Below are 15,112 nucleotides of genomic sequence, written 5' to 3' on the forward strand. Positions count from 1 at the left end.
CCTCAGGAAGGCTTGCTTGCATTTGACATTCATTGGGACTCTTCTCCGTAGCTAACACACTCCCTTTTCACGCCAATTTGTTCATAGGACGCTGGAGATATATGGATCCTGCTGGGACCTGGTTGCCAAAAAAGTAAGGGGTCTAAGGCCCCTCCCCCCCGGGACACCAGATGACCCCCACCCCTGCTATGAGTGGTGGGCATGGCCAATGTATGTGCACATGCATATACTCTCTCACACTCTGTCTCACCCACTACACAGTACACTTCCCTCTCTCTTCCTTCCTCTGTCTCACACATACATGCAACCAACACTCACATATATACTCTCTCACACACACTTGTAGACACTGAAGGACTTGTAGATCCTTCTGTGCAAAATAAAAGACAGCATTTCTCTCCGCCCCGACTGTAGCACTGAGGTTGGGGGTGAGTGGAAATGTTGTCCTTTACTGTTAAAGAGCAGGCTGAGGAGTTTTATCTCCTGGTCAGATCGAGAGATAAAAGTTTGGGGGACGTCAGGCTGCTTCTTGTGGCTTAGCAGCCCCTTGGAAGGGTGGGATAAAAAGTTGAAGCTTCAAGCTTCATGGAACCCTGCCCCTTCCTTCACAGACTTTGGCTTGAGCTACAGGACTACTCCTGGTCTCTCTTAAAAATCTGCCACCTTAGAAGGAATGGCAACAAAAATGACCGTAAAATGATATGGCCCAGTATATGATTTGTAAGTAGTAGTTGGATACCCTGTCATCCTCTGCTCATCTGTGATTCTCAAGCTACCCACTTGGGCAAAACAGAGCAGCAGCAGGACAAAATTTAGCAGAGCCTTACCACTACATCTGGCTTCAGGTGGGCGCGGCTGCTCTTTTCCAGTCAGATGTGTTGTATAATAGCAACTGAAGAAAGTTACAAGCCTGAACAGTCCAAGGACTTAGAATTGTGCCAGAACCTCTCACTTATTAGTTCCACTAGTTAATATGTGAGCTCATTCCATTTTTAACCTAGGCCCTGGCAAGTTGTTGTGGTTTCAATTTATATCCCACCCCTCATCCCAAAGGAGCCCAGGGTGGCAAATGGGATGTACTGTGTGTTTTTAAAGTTGAAAATTAAGTCTATTTCTCTGTGTAGCTAGAAATTACTTTTCTTGATGTTTGATATTTATAGGTAACTTGAGCCTCAAACAAACTATGGCTTATTGTGGATGAGCTGGTGCACCCACTCTCTTCCCCCCTTTCCAGAGTCAGAAAGAAACAAACCACAGCACAGGCTCATGTACCAGTGCTTCTTGGCTTCCTCTCATGGTCTGTTTGGAAGAAAACAAACCATGAGCACTAGTTTGCCTGTAATGCTAAGCCAGTGCTATGGTTTTTTCCTTCCAGTGTGGCAACGGAAAGAGTGAATCAGACCTGATTTGAGCAGCATGCACTAACACACTGCTTATTCATGGTAAGCAGTTTGTTTCAGACTATAACATGTGAACATGTCCACTTAGCGAGCTTATGATGGATTTGTTTGTGAAACTGTAGGGATAGAGGCGTATGTCCTACTTTATCATGAGTCAAGTGCTTATGTGCTATGGGAGATTTGTGGATCTTCTACACCTTTAAAAGTTCAAACTTATTCAAAGAAGCATATGACCTTAAAAAAGCCAATGCAAATTTTATGCTGCTAAAATATGCATGTCTCAATACCATGAACACATTTTAATTTCATCACAGATTGTTGAATGGTTTTCTTGTGTTTAGAAAAAAACACAGCCAGCTGTTTTCTAAATGTTTTTAGTGGGTCTGCATAGAGAAGATTTTAGACTCCAGTCTTCCAATTTTAGTTTTCACTGTAACCTTATGCACCTTTTGTGTGACTTCGTTGATAAGGTAATTTTAATTAAGTTGAGTTGATTAATTTCCCCCCCAAAAGGAGTTGCAATCATATTCATGGGAAATACTGACTACCTGAACTCCTGATGCTGCCTGAGACTCCCATTTCGAACATTATGGCAGCCACCTGTCCCTTCTCTCCTAATCTCATTCCTGTTCATTGGGTCCCCACTCCAGGCTTCTTTCTTCCTATTCCTCTGGAATTGCTGCTTCTTCATCCCTGTAGCTCAGTGCAGTCTTCCTTAACTTGGTGTCCTCCAGTTGGTTTGAACTACAACTGCCATCATCCCTGACCATTAGCCATCCTGGCTGGGGCTGACAGAGGACACTGCGTTGGGGAAGGCTGCCTTACTGTAACTAAGCCAAGGTACTGTATATGTAATTGAAATATTTATATGTCCTTTTCCTGCCTACTCCTGCCTTCATTTTCCTCCCCTTCTTCTGTTGTTTCCTTGGGTAGTCTTCAACTAAATCCTACTCAGAGCAGACCCATTAAAATTAATGAACCTAAGTTATTCATGTCCATTAACTGCAATGGGTCTACTATTATTACTGCTGAATGCCACTCCTTGTATCTGTTTTAGACTGCTAGCCCCTTGGGATAGAGACCTCCTACATCTGCACACAGAAATAATAATGTTGTTAACCATGGGCTGAATCTGACTGTGTTGCACTCAGAGTAGACCCATTGAAATTAATGGACTTGTTATTTGTGTCTCTTACCTTCAGTGGGTCTACTCTGAGTATGACTATCATTGGATGCAATCCCAATAGTACTAAAAATTGATTTCCTATGTTCAAGTGCAGTGATGACTAGATGTTGGACACAAAAAGCAGGGTTTGCTTGGGAACTCCCCATGGGCATCTGGATGGCTACTGCGGAAAGCATAATTATATGCTAGATGCACATTTAGCCTCATCTTTATCTTCTTAACTTATAACCTAATTTTTGCCCAGCTGGGTTACAGGAGTTTGGCTCAGATAGAGGTTTATGGGCAGGCAAGAGTAGGTCGGCAATTGCACTGGAGCAGGAGAGGACAGACTTCAGACTTGCATTATGTACTTTTACTAAAACCCCAAGACCCATCAACTGGAGCTTGGTGCAAAATACATACACTTGGAATTAAAGAACATGGTGCCTCTGGGTAGCTGCTGAGAAAAGATTTTTTTTTTCAGTACTAGAAATGAGCTGAGATCACAGTCCTTCATTTCACCTTCATTTCACAAAAAGATCCATTCCTGGTTATCCATGTTTTGTTCACTTCTGCACTCTAATTATGTGTGTGTGATTTTGTTGTTGCCACTACTAAACATTTAGAAGTCAGAAGTCTTTGCTGATCTACTGCAAGTCACTCAGAGATCTCTGCCAGTAGATGCCAGTCTATCTTCCCCCTCTCTTCCTGCATTATAAATCCATGTCCCTGGAGACTTTATTGTACAAGAATATAGTGATATAAAAGAAGAGGGCAGTGTATTTGGGATATAGGAAGGAGTCTGTGGAAAGGAGGACATTGCATTCAAAGTGATCTAAACACTGTTTGAGCCAGCCCTTAAAAACCTGCTGTTAGTAGTTCAAACGCAGGACTCCATGAACTGGGCCTTATCATATTGATACCTCACTGCCATACATAGGCTGTATGCCCAGTGCCATGAGACCTTATGTACTTGAATGCATGTCATAAAGCAGAGGAGGAAAATGAAGGTGTTTCAGGATGCAGATGTCTCAGCACAGGTGTTAAACAAGTACCTTTCCTGATTAATGTATCCTTTTGTGTTCCTTTGCAGTTCGCCTCCATGATAGCATATCTGAGGAAGGCTTCCACTACCTCGTCTTCGATCTGTAAGTAGGAAATCAGCTTTGACTGTATCAGTTGATGCTCTTGCCTAATAGCTTGTCCAGATCTTCTGAAATTACTCTGGAATTCCCCTGTCTAAAATACTTCCCTTTGTGCTTCTCCAGTACAGCAGCATAGCTGCCCCCGCTTGTCCTCTTCCTAGTGGATAGCTTTCCCCTCCCCTTTCTTCTGAATAAATGTTGTGTGCTGCTGGAGGACTTGAGCAGGCTATGGCATCCTCACTGATGTGGGTGGAAGAGGGCTGCAGCTGTAGCTATCCCATTAGCATGAAGGGGAAGGTTAAGAGAAGGGGTGACTCAGTGCCCCTGACACACTGTGCCCAGAGTAGCTAAACAGCTGTTTAGACAGAGATGTGCCCACTAAGAGCCACAGAAGGTTTAAAGCCTCTGGTGGCTGAAGGGTTCCAGACAGCGATGTTGGCTTGTCCCTCTCCCCATTCCTTTTGTCAGGATGGCTATAGGCCATGTCCTGTGCTGACTGCCTTTGCAAAGTGTCTGGGGGCTTGTGGAAACATTGTGTGCTTTGCTCGGCTGCCTCTCACTTCATTCCAGATATAGAAGCTGGTGATCTCATATCTCCTCTTCCCTGACAGCTCCAGTTAAGCAGTCAGCTATATTTAGCTCTTTTCTGAGTCAGTGCAGCTCCTGCTTGTCTTTCGCTGAAGTCACACAGACCTTGGCATGTCCCTGGCCTGCAGAGGGAGGACTGCAAGCAAAATGCAGGTTTTGCCCACCCCACCTCCCCAGGCCACATGGCAAAAAACACCCTAAGGCCCAGCTGTGGACTGGGCCAACTGCTATATGGGTTGCTTTGGTTTTGCACATGCTGTCTGTGGCATTGGAGATTTAAGTTTTGATTCCTTGACTATCCAGCAATTCCTGGTATATGCAGGATGAAGCTGGAAGGGCAGGGGCTCTGACCAATGTAACTGTCCATTGAGGGTTTTTGGAAAGTCAGAGGGTGCTGTTCCTAGCTACTCAAAAATGAAGATGGCAGACTGCTCCCTTCTTTTATAAGAGACACATGGGGCTTGGCAGTAATTGGGGGGGGTGTTATTTAAATATAAGTGGTATATAATTTGTCTGAATAACAACAACAGTAATAATATCCTATGCTTGATTCCCAGCTATAACCTCTGCTGATATCCACTCTGTTCTGTTCCATAACCTCTGCATTTTCTTCCTTAAAAGTCACTCAGGTTACATCCTATGCTCACTCAGTAGGGAGTAAATCCCATTGGAGACTTCCTTCTGAGTAAAATGCTTAGGATTGCGCAGTCATGCTTTTTCACAACTACTAGCATCCTAACACAGGGCTTCCTTGGTCAAGCTTTTGTAATATGTAAAAATCAGCAAACCTGAGACAAGTGTGGAATGGCATGGTGGTGTTAGTAGCTGCTGTTTATTCCTGAAGTGAATTTAACCAGCAAGGGACATATCCATATTTCAGCCTCTTGCACTCTCTTGTCTGTCTCTTATGCACTAGCCAGTGAAACAGACGTGCTGAGTTATTACAATGCTGTAATAATGGCTGTGTGGGCTGCCAGGCTAGTGCTGGCCTTTGCACACCGTGACCTACATGCTGGCATGTATGGGTTGTGGGGGACATACGCATAACGCACATCTATCCTCCTTCCAAAACTGCTGTCTGGAAACAGAGTTAGGTATCTGTCTTCTACCTTGTTTGTACCCTGCCCTGACTTTAGCAATACTATATGTTGTAAAATGAGCCTCAGTACGGAGTGGGTTCACATGATCATTTTTTCTCATAGTGCAGGGATGGAGAATCTCAGGCCTGGAAGCTGAATATGGCTCTCCAGACCTCTTTATCTAGCCCCTGAGATTCTCCACGGGCCACACCCCCTATTCCCTTCTCTAGCCCTGCTTTGCACCCTCGTCAGCTGGAACATGTCCTTAAACTCCAACAATGCTTCTTTCTTGCCCAGATGGAAGATAGAGAAGGCTATGTGAGTGTGTGTAAAAACTAAGGTTAGGGATACACTTGCTGTTCTGCCAGTTCCAGGGCATCTCCACCTCTCTTCTCTGAAAATGGGGCACATGACGCTAGTCAAACCCTGCCCCTTTTTACTGTAAAACCTGGTGGGATCAGCTTGAGTGCTTTTAAAAAAAAATCACTTCAAAGAGATTTTGCAATGAATCGGCAGATCAACCCATTCTCCCTCCAGGTGTGGCCAATGGAAACACTTTGTTGTAGGTATCTAGTGTGCTCACAGCCTGGAGTACTGTACAAAAGTAAAATTCTTGCTTTATTTTTACCTCTGACCATGCCCATTTTTGCATCTGGCCCCATCTACCACCAGCATATGGCCCCCGGAAGATTGCTCCAAAGGGAATGTGGCCCGTAGGCTGAAAAAGATCCTCTTGTCATAGCCAGATTCAAATGGGAATGGGCTGTGGGCAAATTCTGTGTTAAAGTGAAGTTGGCAGTTGCTTCCAAATCTAGTTTACCTTGCTGAGAATGAAGTAAGCTTTGCTTTGCTTGCTAGCCATTCCTCAAGTTAAGGGCCCTCCTGAATGCGGAGTGCATTTGAACTGATACCCATCATTAGGCTTCTCAGGCTTGCTTCTCTAAATCCAGCTGAAAAATCTGAGAAGTGCAGATGGCCAGCATATCTCAGTGTGAAGCAGTGCAGCCATCCAGCTTGTTGAGCAGCTTCCCAAATTACAATTTTTGTCACAGGTTTGTTCCTGCTAGCCAACCTTGTGAACAAATCATTACCATCTATATGCAGAGCTATTCCTAGGTCCTCTTCTTTCTGAGCAGACATTAAAGAAAACCTTCCCACATTACAACTGTAGTCTTAAGAATGGCTTGTCAAAGCTTTCTGATGTCTTAAAACCAAAAGGTGGGGAACTCCCCTGAGTTTTCTACAATTAGAATTTACAGTATTAAATCTGAAGTTAACTCTAGAGAGAGTGGGGAAATCTAGGAGAAAATGAGAGAAGAAAGAGAATTTGAATTTTCTTGGGAGTTCTGGTATGCAGACATATTGCTGCGGATATTTTTGGTGCAGGGGAGAGGGGAATGGAAAGAGGCGGCTGTTGGAGAGGCAGCTGTAACAAAATTTCCCCAGCAAATCCATGGTGGTGTTCTCTTTGCTGTCATACAAGAGGCCTTGTGAACTCCTCATAATCAGGAGATCAGCAGCAGAGAGGAGAGAAGCGAACAGCAAGCATTAGAGCTGTAGCTCTGTGTGGGTGGGAGAGAGAACAAGATTTAGAGCTGCAGTGATAGCATGGAAATGAAACAGTACACAGCTTAAGAAGGCATGCAGAACAAACTGGTCCATGCTTTGGAACTTGTGCTGTTTGTTTGAGGCTGCCCAGTCAGCGGCCTCACATGGTCTTGGGTGATGATGACAAGGATGTACATTGCCCAGTGCTTGGCACTCTCTAAGGGCTCTTCCTCTTACCCCAAAGGAGATGACCCGTGATTTGTGTAAGCAACCTTTCTATTAGCTCCTGCCATAACTGCCCCTTGTTACATTCGTCATTCTTTCTTGCCTCTTCCAAAATGTTTTCAGCACTGCCTTCATTGCCTATTTTTCTCTGAGTCTTAAAATGATAGGCTAAACAAATGGGATTATATGGGAAGAGCAGATTGTGACGTCCTTCCCTGGCTCTCCCTGTCAGGTTCCTACCTGCGTGTGGCTACTGCCTGTCACTAGGCACCACCAGGGACTCCACCAGTCCGGACTGTCCTTTTTTATTGTTTCTCTCCCCGCTCTAGCACAGATCTCAACAGATCCCCCTGCTAGGCAACTACCAGTCACGTCCTAATACTAGTATTCCCAGAGACTCTGAATACTGTTATTATTATTCTCTTCACCGCTGCCACCATTTGTTACAGTTCCCCTTCAGCCTTGGTCATTACCTTACCCTCCCTTCTGGTTTGTGAAACCCCAGCCAAGGATCAGGCCTTTGGTAAACCAAATTAAGTATTTATTAAAGCTAACAAAGCTAACAAGATTAACAAGATTTCTTCTTAAGGCACATAAGCATATGGTTTTACTCAATACTAATCCGAACTCCACCCCCCTCCTTCTCCACTCTCTCCTGGTAAACCACTCTCTCAAACCCACCAAACAACCCACTCTTTCTCTTCTCCCCCCAGATTCCACTCTCACTCTTCCTTTTATACGTTCAGCCATTTTAAACACTCAGCCAATCATCTAGCATTCTACTGCCCATTCACTTCCCCCCCTCTTTCACTCCACTTACCATGTATCTTCTAAACAACCAACACTTACCATATATACATTAATATAGGAACATCACACAGATCATCTAGGTCTTTGTCATGGGTAGGCATTATTGATGGCTCCAGAGTTTGGGGGCCTTTGGACAAAACGCCCTCAGCAGGTCCACTTTCTCCATGCCACTGTCTCAACTGCTGGTTTCTTGCCTCCTTGTTCTCGGCCCAGGCAGTGAGGAGAAGGAGGAGCAGCTGCAAGGCCTGGAGACTCCAGGGGCTGTCAGTGGGCCTTGGCAGGTGTCCAACACTGGCGACCGCTGAGACCGGCCTCACGAGCATCTTCCTAACAGAACAGAAGGCAGTTTCATCCCAAGTCTGCATGTAGGAAATAGAGAGCAGAAAAATAAAGTCTCCTAGCAGGCTCCCCTAGTCTTTCAAGGATATCTGGGCTGTAGCAGTTCTCCCTTAAGGTGGTGCTGTTGGCAAATTTCAAACTTTGGTTGAATTCTGGTGTGCCTTATATTGCAGGGTCACGGGCGGGGAACTCTTTGAAGACATCGTTGCCAGAGAATACTACAGTGAAGCTGATGCAAGGTGAGTGGTAACCCACCTCCATCTGTCCCCCTCCATTCTTCTCCCTTTCCCCACCCCACCCCTTCTTTCTGTTCCCTGATCCCATGCCAGCTTGTACCTGTGCAACATTAACCCATCCATGACTGGGGCGAAGGATTGGACTACTACAGCAAAGTCTGTTAGCCCTTTGGCACCAGCAGTCACCATGGCATGCCCCATTGCCACATGCAGCACCAGAGTCCCCTCTGTGGCTATTCCGTCTGATGATCAGGTTCCAGCAGAGGATGGGGCTCCTGTTGCTTTCACTGACATGAAGGGATGGAATTTTGGCAGGTAACACTTTGCCACATTACGGTGCTTCAGAGTGAGGAAACATGCTCCTGCCAAAATTCTGCCCCCCCCTTTAGACCAAAGTACAAGAGCTCTTTCCTCTTATCGCATCTGATTATCTTAAGAGAATCGCCTTCAAAATGGATTTTCACCAAGGTAGGCCACCACCACTGCTCCTTTATGCCAAGGAAAGAGCGACAAGCAGGAGAGATTTGGCTCAAGAGTTGGTGGGCCAGCTGGTTCGCTGAAATGTTTTTTGTTTTTTTTTTGGTCTTGAGGCTGAGTATCTTAAGATCCAAAGGGACATAGCACTTGCAGGATACAGAATGCAGGAGGCCAAGGTCATTGCTTTCATTCTTCAGCTCTTTGACCCTGATTCAGTTTCAAATAGATTTTGGTTTATCTAAACTAGGTTATATGAACAATCGAGTGGGTGCAATCCTGTCTAGCTGGGTTGGTTAGGAATAAGCCACCACCCCCAAAAATGTGAAAATCTGTGAAAGAAGTTAAGATTGGACAGAGCATCATTTCGCAGGATCAGCCTTTGCTGGCCAAGATGTCAACAGCTAGTGACAAGCCCAGGGCTGCAGAAGTTGATAGCACAAGAGCAACCAAGGGTCATCATCCTCACTGTGTTCATTTGGAAAGAATCCAAGACTGGAATGTAGCTGCAGTGAGTGGAAGGGACCTGCAATCTGAATTGGTGCAAAGAAGCGCAGGGGTGGTGGGGTGGAATTGCGTGGAAGAGTAACCACAAAGTTTGAGCACAGAACTAGGGCTGCCATAGCAAGAGGCTGCTGGTGAGGGCAGAACCATATTAGTCAAGAAATGTGCTTGGAAAACTGCTTTTTGTGCTGGTTGCCACTAGCCCATGGCTACTTCTCATGCTGCTGTGGTGCATTAGGAATGGAGGAGTGTTTGAGAAAGATGGGATCATGTTGCAAGAGCCAGGCCAGTATCTGAGGCTATATGAAGTGCAACTCTTGGTGCTGTGACTCAAATAAAATAATGGAGCTGTTTCTATGGAAAGGCCATAGCTCAGTGATACAACATCTGCTTTGCATGCAGAAGGTCCCAGGTTCAATCCCCAGCATCTCCAGGTAGGGCATGGAAAGACTGTTGTCTGAAACCCTGGAGAGCCGCAGCCAGTCAGTATAGACAATGTTGAGCTAGATGAACCAATGGTCTGACTCAGGATAAGGCAGCTTCCTATGCCAGATCATTTTACAAATGCACTGCAGTGGGGACTGATGATCTTTCTGTGGTTGTTATAGAACACAGAGCAGGTCTAGGACTCGTAACAGATTAAGCCTTTTCTCAATAATGACAGTTATTAGTTATGTAGACTGTGGACTGAAGGAGACCTTGGGGTGGATTTTGTATTTGTTTCTTTAGTTTGGCTTCCAGGGCCATTTGGGTCCACTGATTTGCCCCCTCCCATTTTGTGTGGGCCTACAGAGAGGCACTTACTGTTTTTTGTAATCTTCTATCCCTTAATCCCCTGAGGCTCAGATAGATGATGGTTGTCCAGAAGAGGGCTTCACGTGCTTGGGAACAGACCCTACCCAGAGGAGTAGAGAAATAATGTCTGCTTGTCTCTGCTTCTCAGATTCTGGTAAGCTCCCTGAATAATGAGCTCTCATTTGGTCTGTCACTATTGATTAAATTGTCCAAGCTCTTTGGGTACTTAGCACCACCTATCTGAGCAGGATTTTTCAACAGTGCTTGACTCTCTTTGTGAGATTTGGGGCCAGACTCCATTTGACGTGCCAACCTAGGCACTACTGTGGAGGAGACACAGATTCATGCCCCTATTCTTGTGCAGTCTCATGTATATCTTTTGGGATGTAGGCTGGGGAGAGAGAGAAGCAAGCAAAATGGTATTGTCAACAAAGGGCAACTTGTTATCTGTAAGGCCTAGAGATTATGGTGCAGGAAGTCAAGGAAAAGTAAGCTTTGGGGCATCACTATGGCCAGGCCTGGATCCAGGTGTGCACTTGTGGAAAGAGGGATGAGAACAGACTTTACCAAGCTGGTTACTTCCAGCTCCCATCAGCCATGCTGGTTAGGACTTATGGGAGTTGTGGTCCAAAGCAGCTAGAGGGCATCAGATTGGTGAAGGCTGGATTAGAAGGTTGGTATTGGAGGGGGTCAGCAGAACAGATGGGAGAGGTTGGCATAGCACTTCCCTGTGTGTGTGTCCTCTCTTTTTCTTCACACTTAAAATGGATTTTCATAGTAGAGGCCCCAGCACTAGCATCTGTCAGAAAACCTTTCCCCATTTTAGCTGCAACTCCCAAGATCACTGCAGAAGATTTCTTAAAGCAAGTCACAAAACCTAAGACCCAAGATCAGCAGCAATGCACATGATGAAGGTTCCTCCATTGACATTTCCAGCACTCAGAGGTAAGGGTCACCTGGGGCAATCCACCTCACTCTGCTTAGTTAATGGTTCAGGCCAGCCTTGCTCTTCTCCTACTGATTATAGATGTAATCAGCAGGGTATATCAAATAGCAAAAATGCCCTAGGCATCTTCTGGAATTCTACAATGGGGGTGGTCATCCAAATACAGCTCCTTTCAATAACTGTGACATAAGTTAAAGAAGACACGGCAGGGAAATAACTGGCTTTGCAAAAGTGCTATGTTGACAGTGTCTCTCCCCTTTCCTACCTGAAATGTCTCTGTCTAGGGGAAGGGACATAGCTCAGTGGTAGGGCATCTGCTTTGCATACATGTTGAATCCTGGCACCTCCAGGTAGGGCTGGGAGAGTTCCCTGCCTAAAATCTTGGAGAGCCACTGCTAGTCTGTGTAGACACTTCTGAGTGAGATAGGCCAATGATCTGATTCAGTATAAGGCAATTTCCTATCTTCCTATTTAAGAGATTTCTCATCCTGCCTTTCTGTATAGAGGCCCCCAAGCCAGTTGACGTTCAAAGCAAAATGAAGCACATTCAGATGCACAGTTATGTACATGCAGGCTTCTTCCTTGGCTCCCCAAACGCTGCCTTCCTGTAATTCCTGGCCATATTTAGTGACCTGTGACTGCAGGGAGCAATCACTCGCCTTGCAACAAGGCCGTACTCTGGGATATTAAACTCTTTCCTGGACAAAACATAGAGTTGAGGTTTTTCAGAACTTTAATAAGTTGTTTTGAAAGATTGACTAAATCAGCCTCTTGTAAGCTATGGCCATTCAAAAGAGCCAAAGAGCAGAATCCTGGGCAATGGATTTTCCTTCCCCTAATTGTGGAGGGGTGTCCAAACAACTGACTGTTGGGGAGTCTTGAACCTAGCTCAGAGCTGAGAATGATGCCCAACCACTTTATTTATTTAAAATATTCGTAGTTACATGGGTGGAATCTCACTCTGTATTTCATGGAATGTGCATCCCCCATTTTTCAAATGGATGCTTGGACTCTCAAGACACCCCCGCCCTCCCCAGTTGGTAATGCAATGAAGGTAGGTTTGGGGTTGTGTGTATGTAATCTGCTTGTGTGCAGAAGGGACAAGGCAAGTTCTTTAGCCCCAAATTTTATTTGGGGCATGTTTGCACCACACTGATTTTGATGGTGATGGGGGTCAGGGAGGCTTTTTTTTTTTTGCATTTTCTTGTAAAAACTAGTAGTCCATGCAGTCAAGGCCTCGTATGCATTGGCCTGATTTAGTGTCTATTGCTGTTTTTTTTAAAAAGCACTAACAATTATAACTTGTTGAAATAAGTTCTTTAGTGGGGACCCATTTCACTAATAATAATAGTTGTGACCACTTTTTTCTTTTTTTACAAACTCATTGTGTCTTTGTTGTTCCTCTTAGCCTAGGGCAGCCTTTCCCAACTAGTGGGCCACCAGATGTTGTTGGACCACAACTCCCATCAGCCTCAGCCAGCATTGCCAATGGTCAGGAAAGATGGGAATTGTGGTCCAACAGCATCTGGTGGCCCACTAGTTGGGAAATGCTGGCCTAGGGCTTGGGGAATCTGTGGTCCTCCAGATGTTGATGGACTCCATCAACCCCAGCCAGAATGGTTAGTGGTTAGGGATGTTGGGAGTTGTAGTCTAGGAACATCTGGAGGGCCACAGATCCCTCACCCCTGTTTTAGCCCTTGTGTACCACTTAGCTCAAGGCTTTTGTATATTTTTTAGAAATTGTGTTTTTTAATCCAACTATACACACATCAAGCAATTCACAGTTCCTTTCAACTGTGTGATCACCCCATCCCACCATTACTTTGCACCTCTCTATGTATTTCACAGCCCCACTGATAGGATTTTTAAAGCTCCCCTTTTTGTTTAAGAGTCCGCACATCCTAACAGAGTGTCTTCGAACAGAGACACATAACAAGCAGTGTGCAAGCTGGGTGCAAACCTGGCTGCCACCAGCAAGTTGCAAAAATTGGGGTCCATGAATGTTGGAAGGGCCCACTATGCTGAGTGCTAGAGTCCCCAGTGACTTGGGATACCAGCAGGGAGGGCAGATAAAAATGGCAGAAGTTATGTATATAAAATTATGCATGGCATGGAGAAAGTAGATTTTTTTCTCCCTTTCCCATGTTACTAGAGCTCAGGGAATCCAGTGGAGATTAATGTTAGGGGATTCAGGACAGACTTTTCACACAGTTAAACAGTGGTATTTGCTCCTGCAAGAAACAGTGATGCCCAACAACTTGGATGGCTTTAAAAGAGGATTAGACAAATTCATGGAAGATAAAGCTGTCAATGGCTACTGGCCATGATGGCTATGTTCCACCTCCACTGTCGGAAGCAGCATGCTTCTGAATACCAGTTGCTGGAAATCACAAGTGGGGAGAGTTATTTTGTACTCAGACTCTGCTTTTGGGTTTCCCATAGGCATATGGTTGGCCACTGTGAGAACAGGTTGATGTACTAGATGGGCTATTGGCCTGATCCAGCAGACTCTTTTTATGTTCTTATGAGGTGGAACATACTGGAGTCAGCCTGTATATTAAAAAAGACTTAAGCCCTGCCCTCACTTTAAATATAAAGCCTAATAATTACAAGAGATGAAATAGTGCTATGGGCTGTAAATAGACCACAGGAAGCCTGCTGCAAGGACAAAAAAAGGAACTATGACTTAGGAAAGAAAAATATGAAGGATTTAAAGGGAGCTGTGTGGATACAGATGTGATCTTAAAGCCAGTTGCCACAGGATTTGCAGTGCTATGCTCCATAAAGTACAAAAGCATGATGTGCATCTCCAAGCAGCTGTAGACACGCAGCAGACATTTAATAGGAGTTGCAGACCAGTTGTGTCTTCCTGGTGTGTGTCTGTCACATGTTGTAATGTGTTTTGGAGATGAGAGGCTCTCTTTTGCATGTTATGGTGCTTAGTGCTGCAAATGCTAGTATATATGTGTCATGCATGATTACTGAATGGCCTAAAGGCTTTTTGTCTATATAAAGCTATACAAAGCTTTCAACATTTAGCATTACTAGTTATGCCTACTTAAGGCAAAGCTCAGAACTGGATCAATGAAATTAGAGTTATAAGATGCTTGGTTGGAAGTACAGGACTGGAATGGAGAAGGCATTGGTGGGTGAGCAGGGAGGAGTCAGTCTCTCCCAGCTATGCCCACCAGGGTACCTGGTCCAGCATCAGGGTAGACCTGAGGGTCGGGGAGAGGGGTTGCTGTGGTCTATAGGAGTTCTATCTCCCTCTGCAAGCACCCTGTCCATGTGACTACTGGTCTGGAGTGTTTGCACCTTATGTTGGGTCAGTGGGACAGACTGGGGATTCTGTTGGTGTACCGCCCACCCCGCTGCCCAACAGACTCCCTAGCTGAGCTGACGGAGGTGGTCTCGGGTGTACTGTTGAGATCCCCCAGACTGTTGGTTCTGGGGGATGTCAACATCCATGCCGAGGCCACCTTATCTGGGGTGGCTCAGGATTTCATGGTCTCCATGACAACCATGGGACTGTCCCAATATGCCATTGGCCCAACACATGTAGCAGGGCATACTCTAGATTTGGTTTTTGCAACTGGACATGGAGTTGGTGATCTGAATGTGGGGGGCCTTACATCAGTCCCTCTGTCATGGACAGATCACTGCTTGGCAGAAGAGCACAAGAGTTTCTGTGAGTAGACCCATGGATTGAGAAATGCTGGGTTATCTCCAGAACTGTGTGGTCCCAGAGTCTGGAGCAGCAAGGACTGTATTAGAAAAACAGGGTTAAAAGGAGCTGTGAGCAAGCACCTAATATTAGAACACCAGGATGGATTCATGAGACTTCAGGGCTGAGAACCT

The 15,112-nt window shown here is 45.3% G+C and overlaps 1 protein-coding gene across 19 annotated transcripts in view; it reads left to right on the forward strand.

Moving 5' to 3' along the window:
* Window positions 1-15,112, forward strand: part of CAMK2B (calcium/calmodulin dependent protein kinase II beta) — a 273,787-nt gene that overhangs the window by 144,479 nt on the left and 114,196 nt on the right. For all 19 annotated transcript variants that reach the window (XM_061593504.1, XM_061593513.1, XM_061593514.1 and 16 more), the window contains 2 exons: window positions 3,659-3,713; window positions 8,473-8,538. In XM_061593504.1, the coding sequence (XP_061449488.1) occupies window positions 3,659-3,713; window positions 8,473-8,538 (121 nt within the window). The remainder of the gene's footprint in view (window positions 1-3,658; window positions 3,714-8,472; window positions 8,539-15,112) is intronic.

This window comes from Rhineura floridana, chromosome 12 (assembly GCF_030035675.1).
Source record: "Rhineura floridana isolate rRhiFlo1 chromosome 12, rRhiFlo1.hap2, whole genome shotgun sequence".
NCBI classification, from domain to species: Eukaryota; Metazoa; Chordata; class Lepidosauria; order Squamata; family Rhineuridae; genus Rhineura; species Rhineura floridana.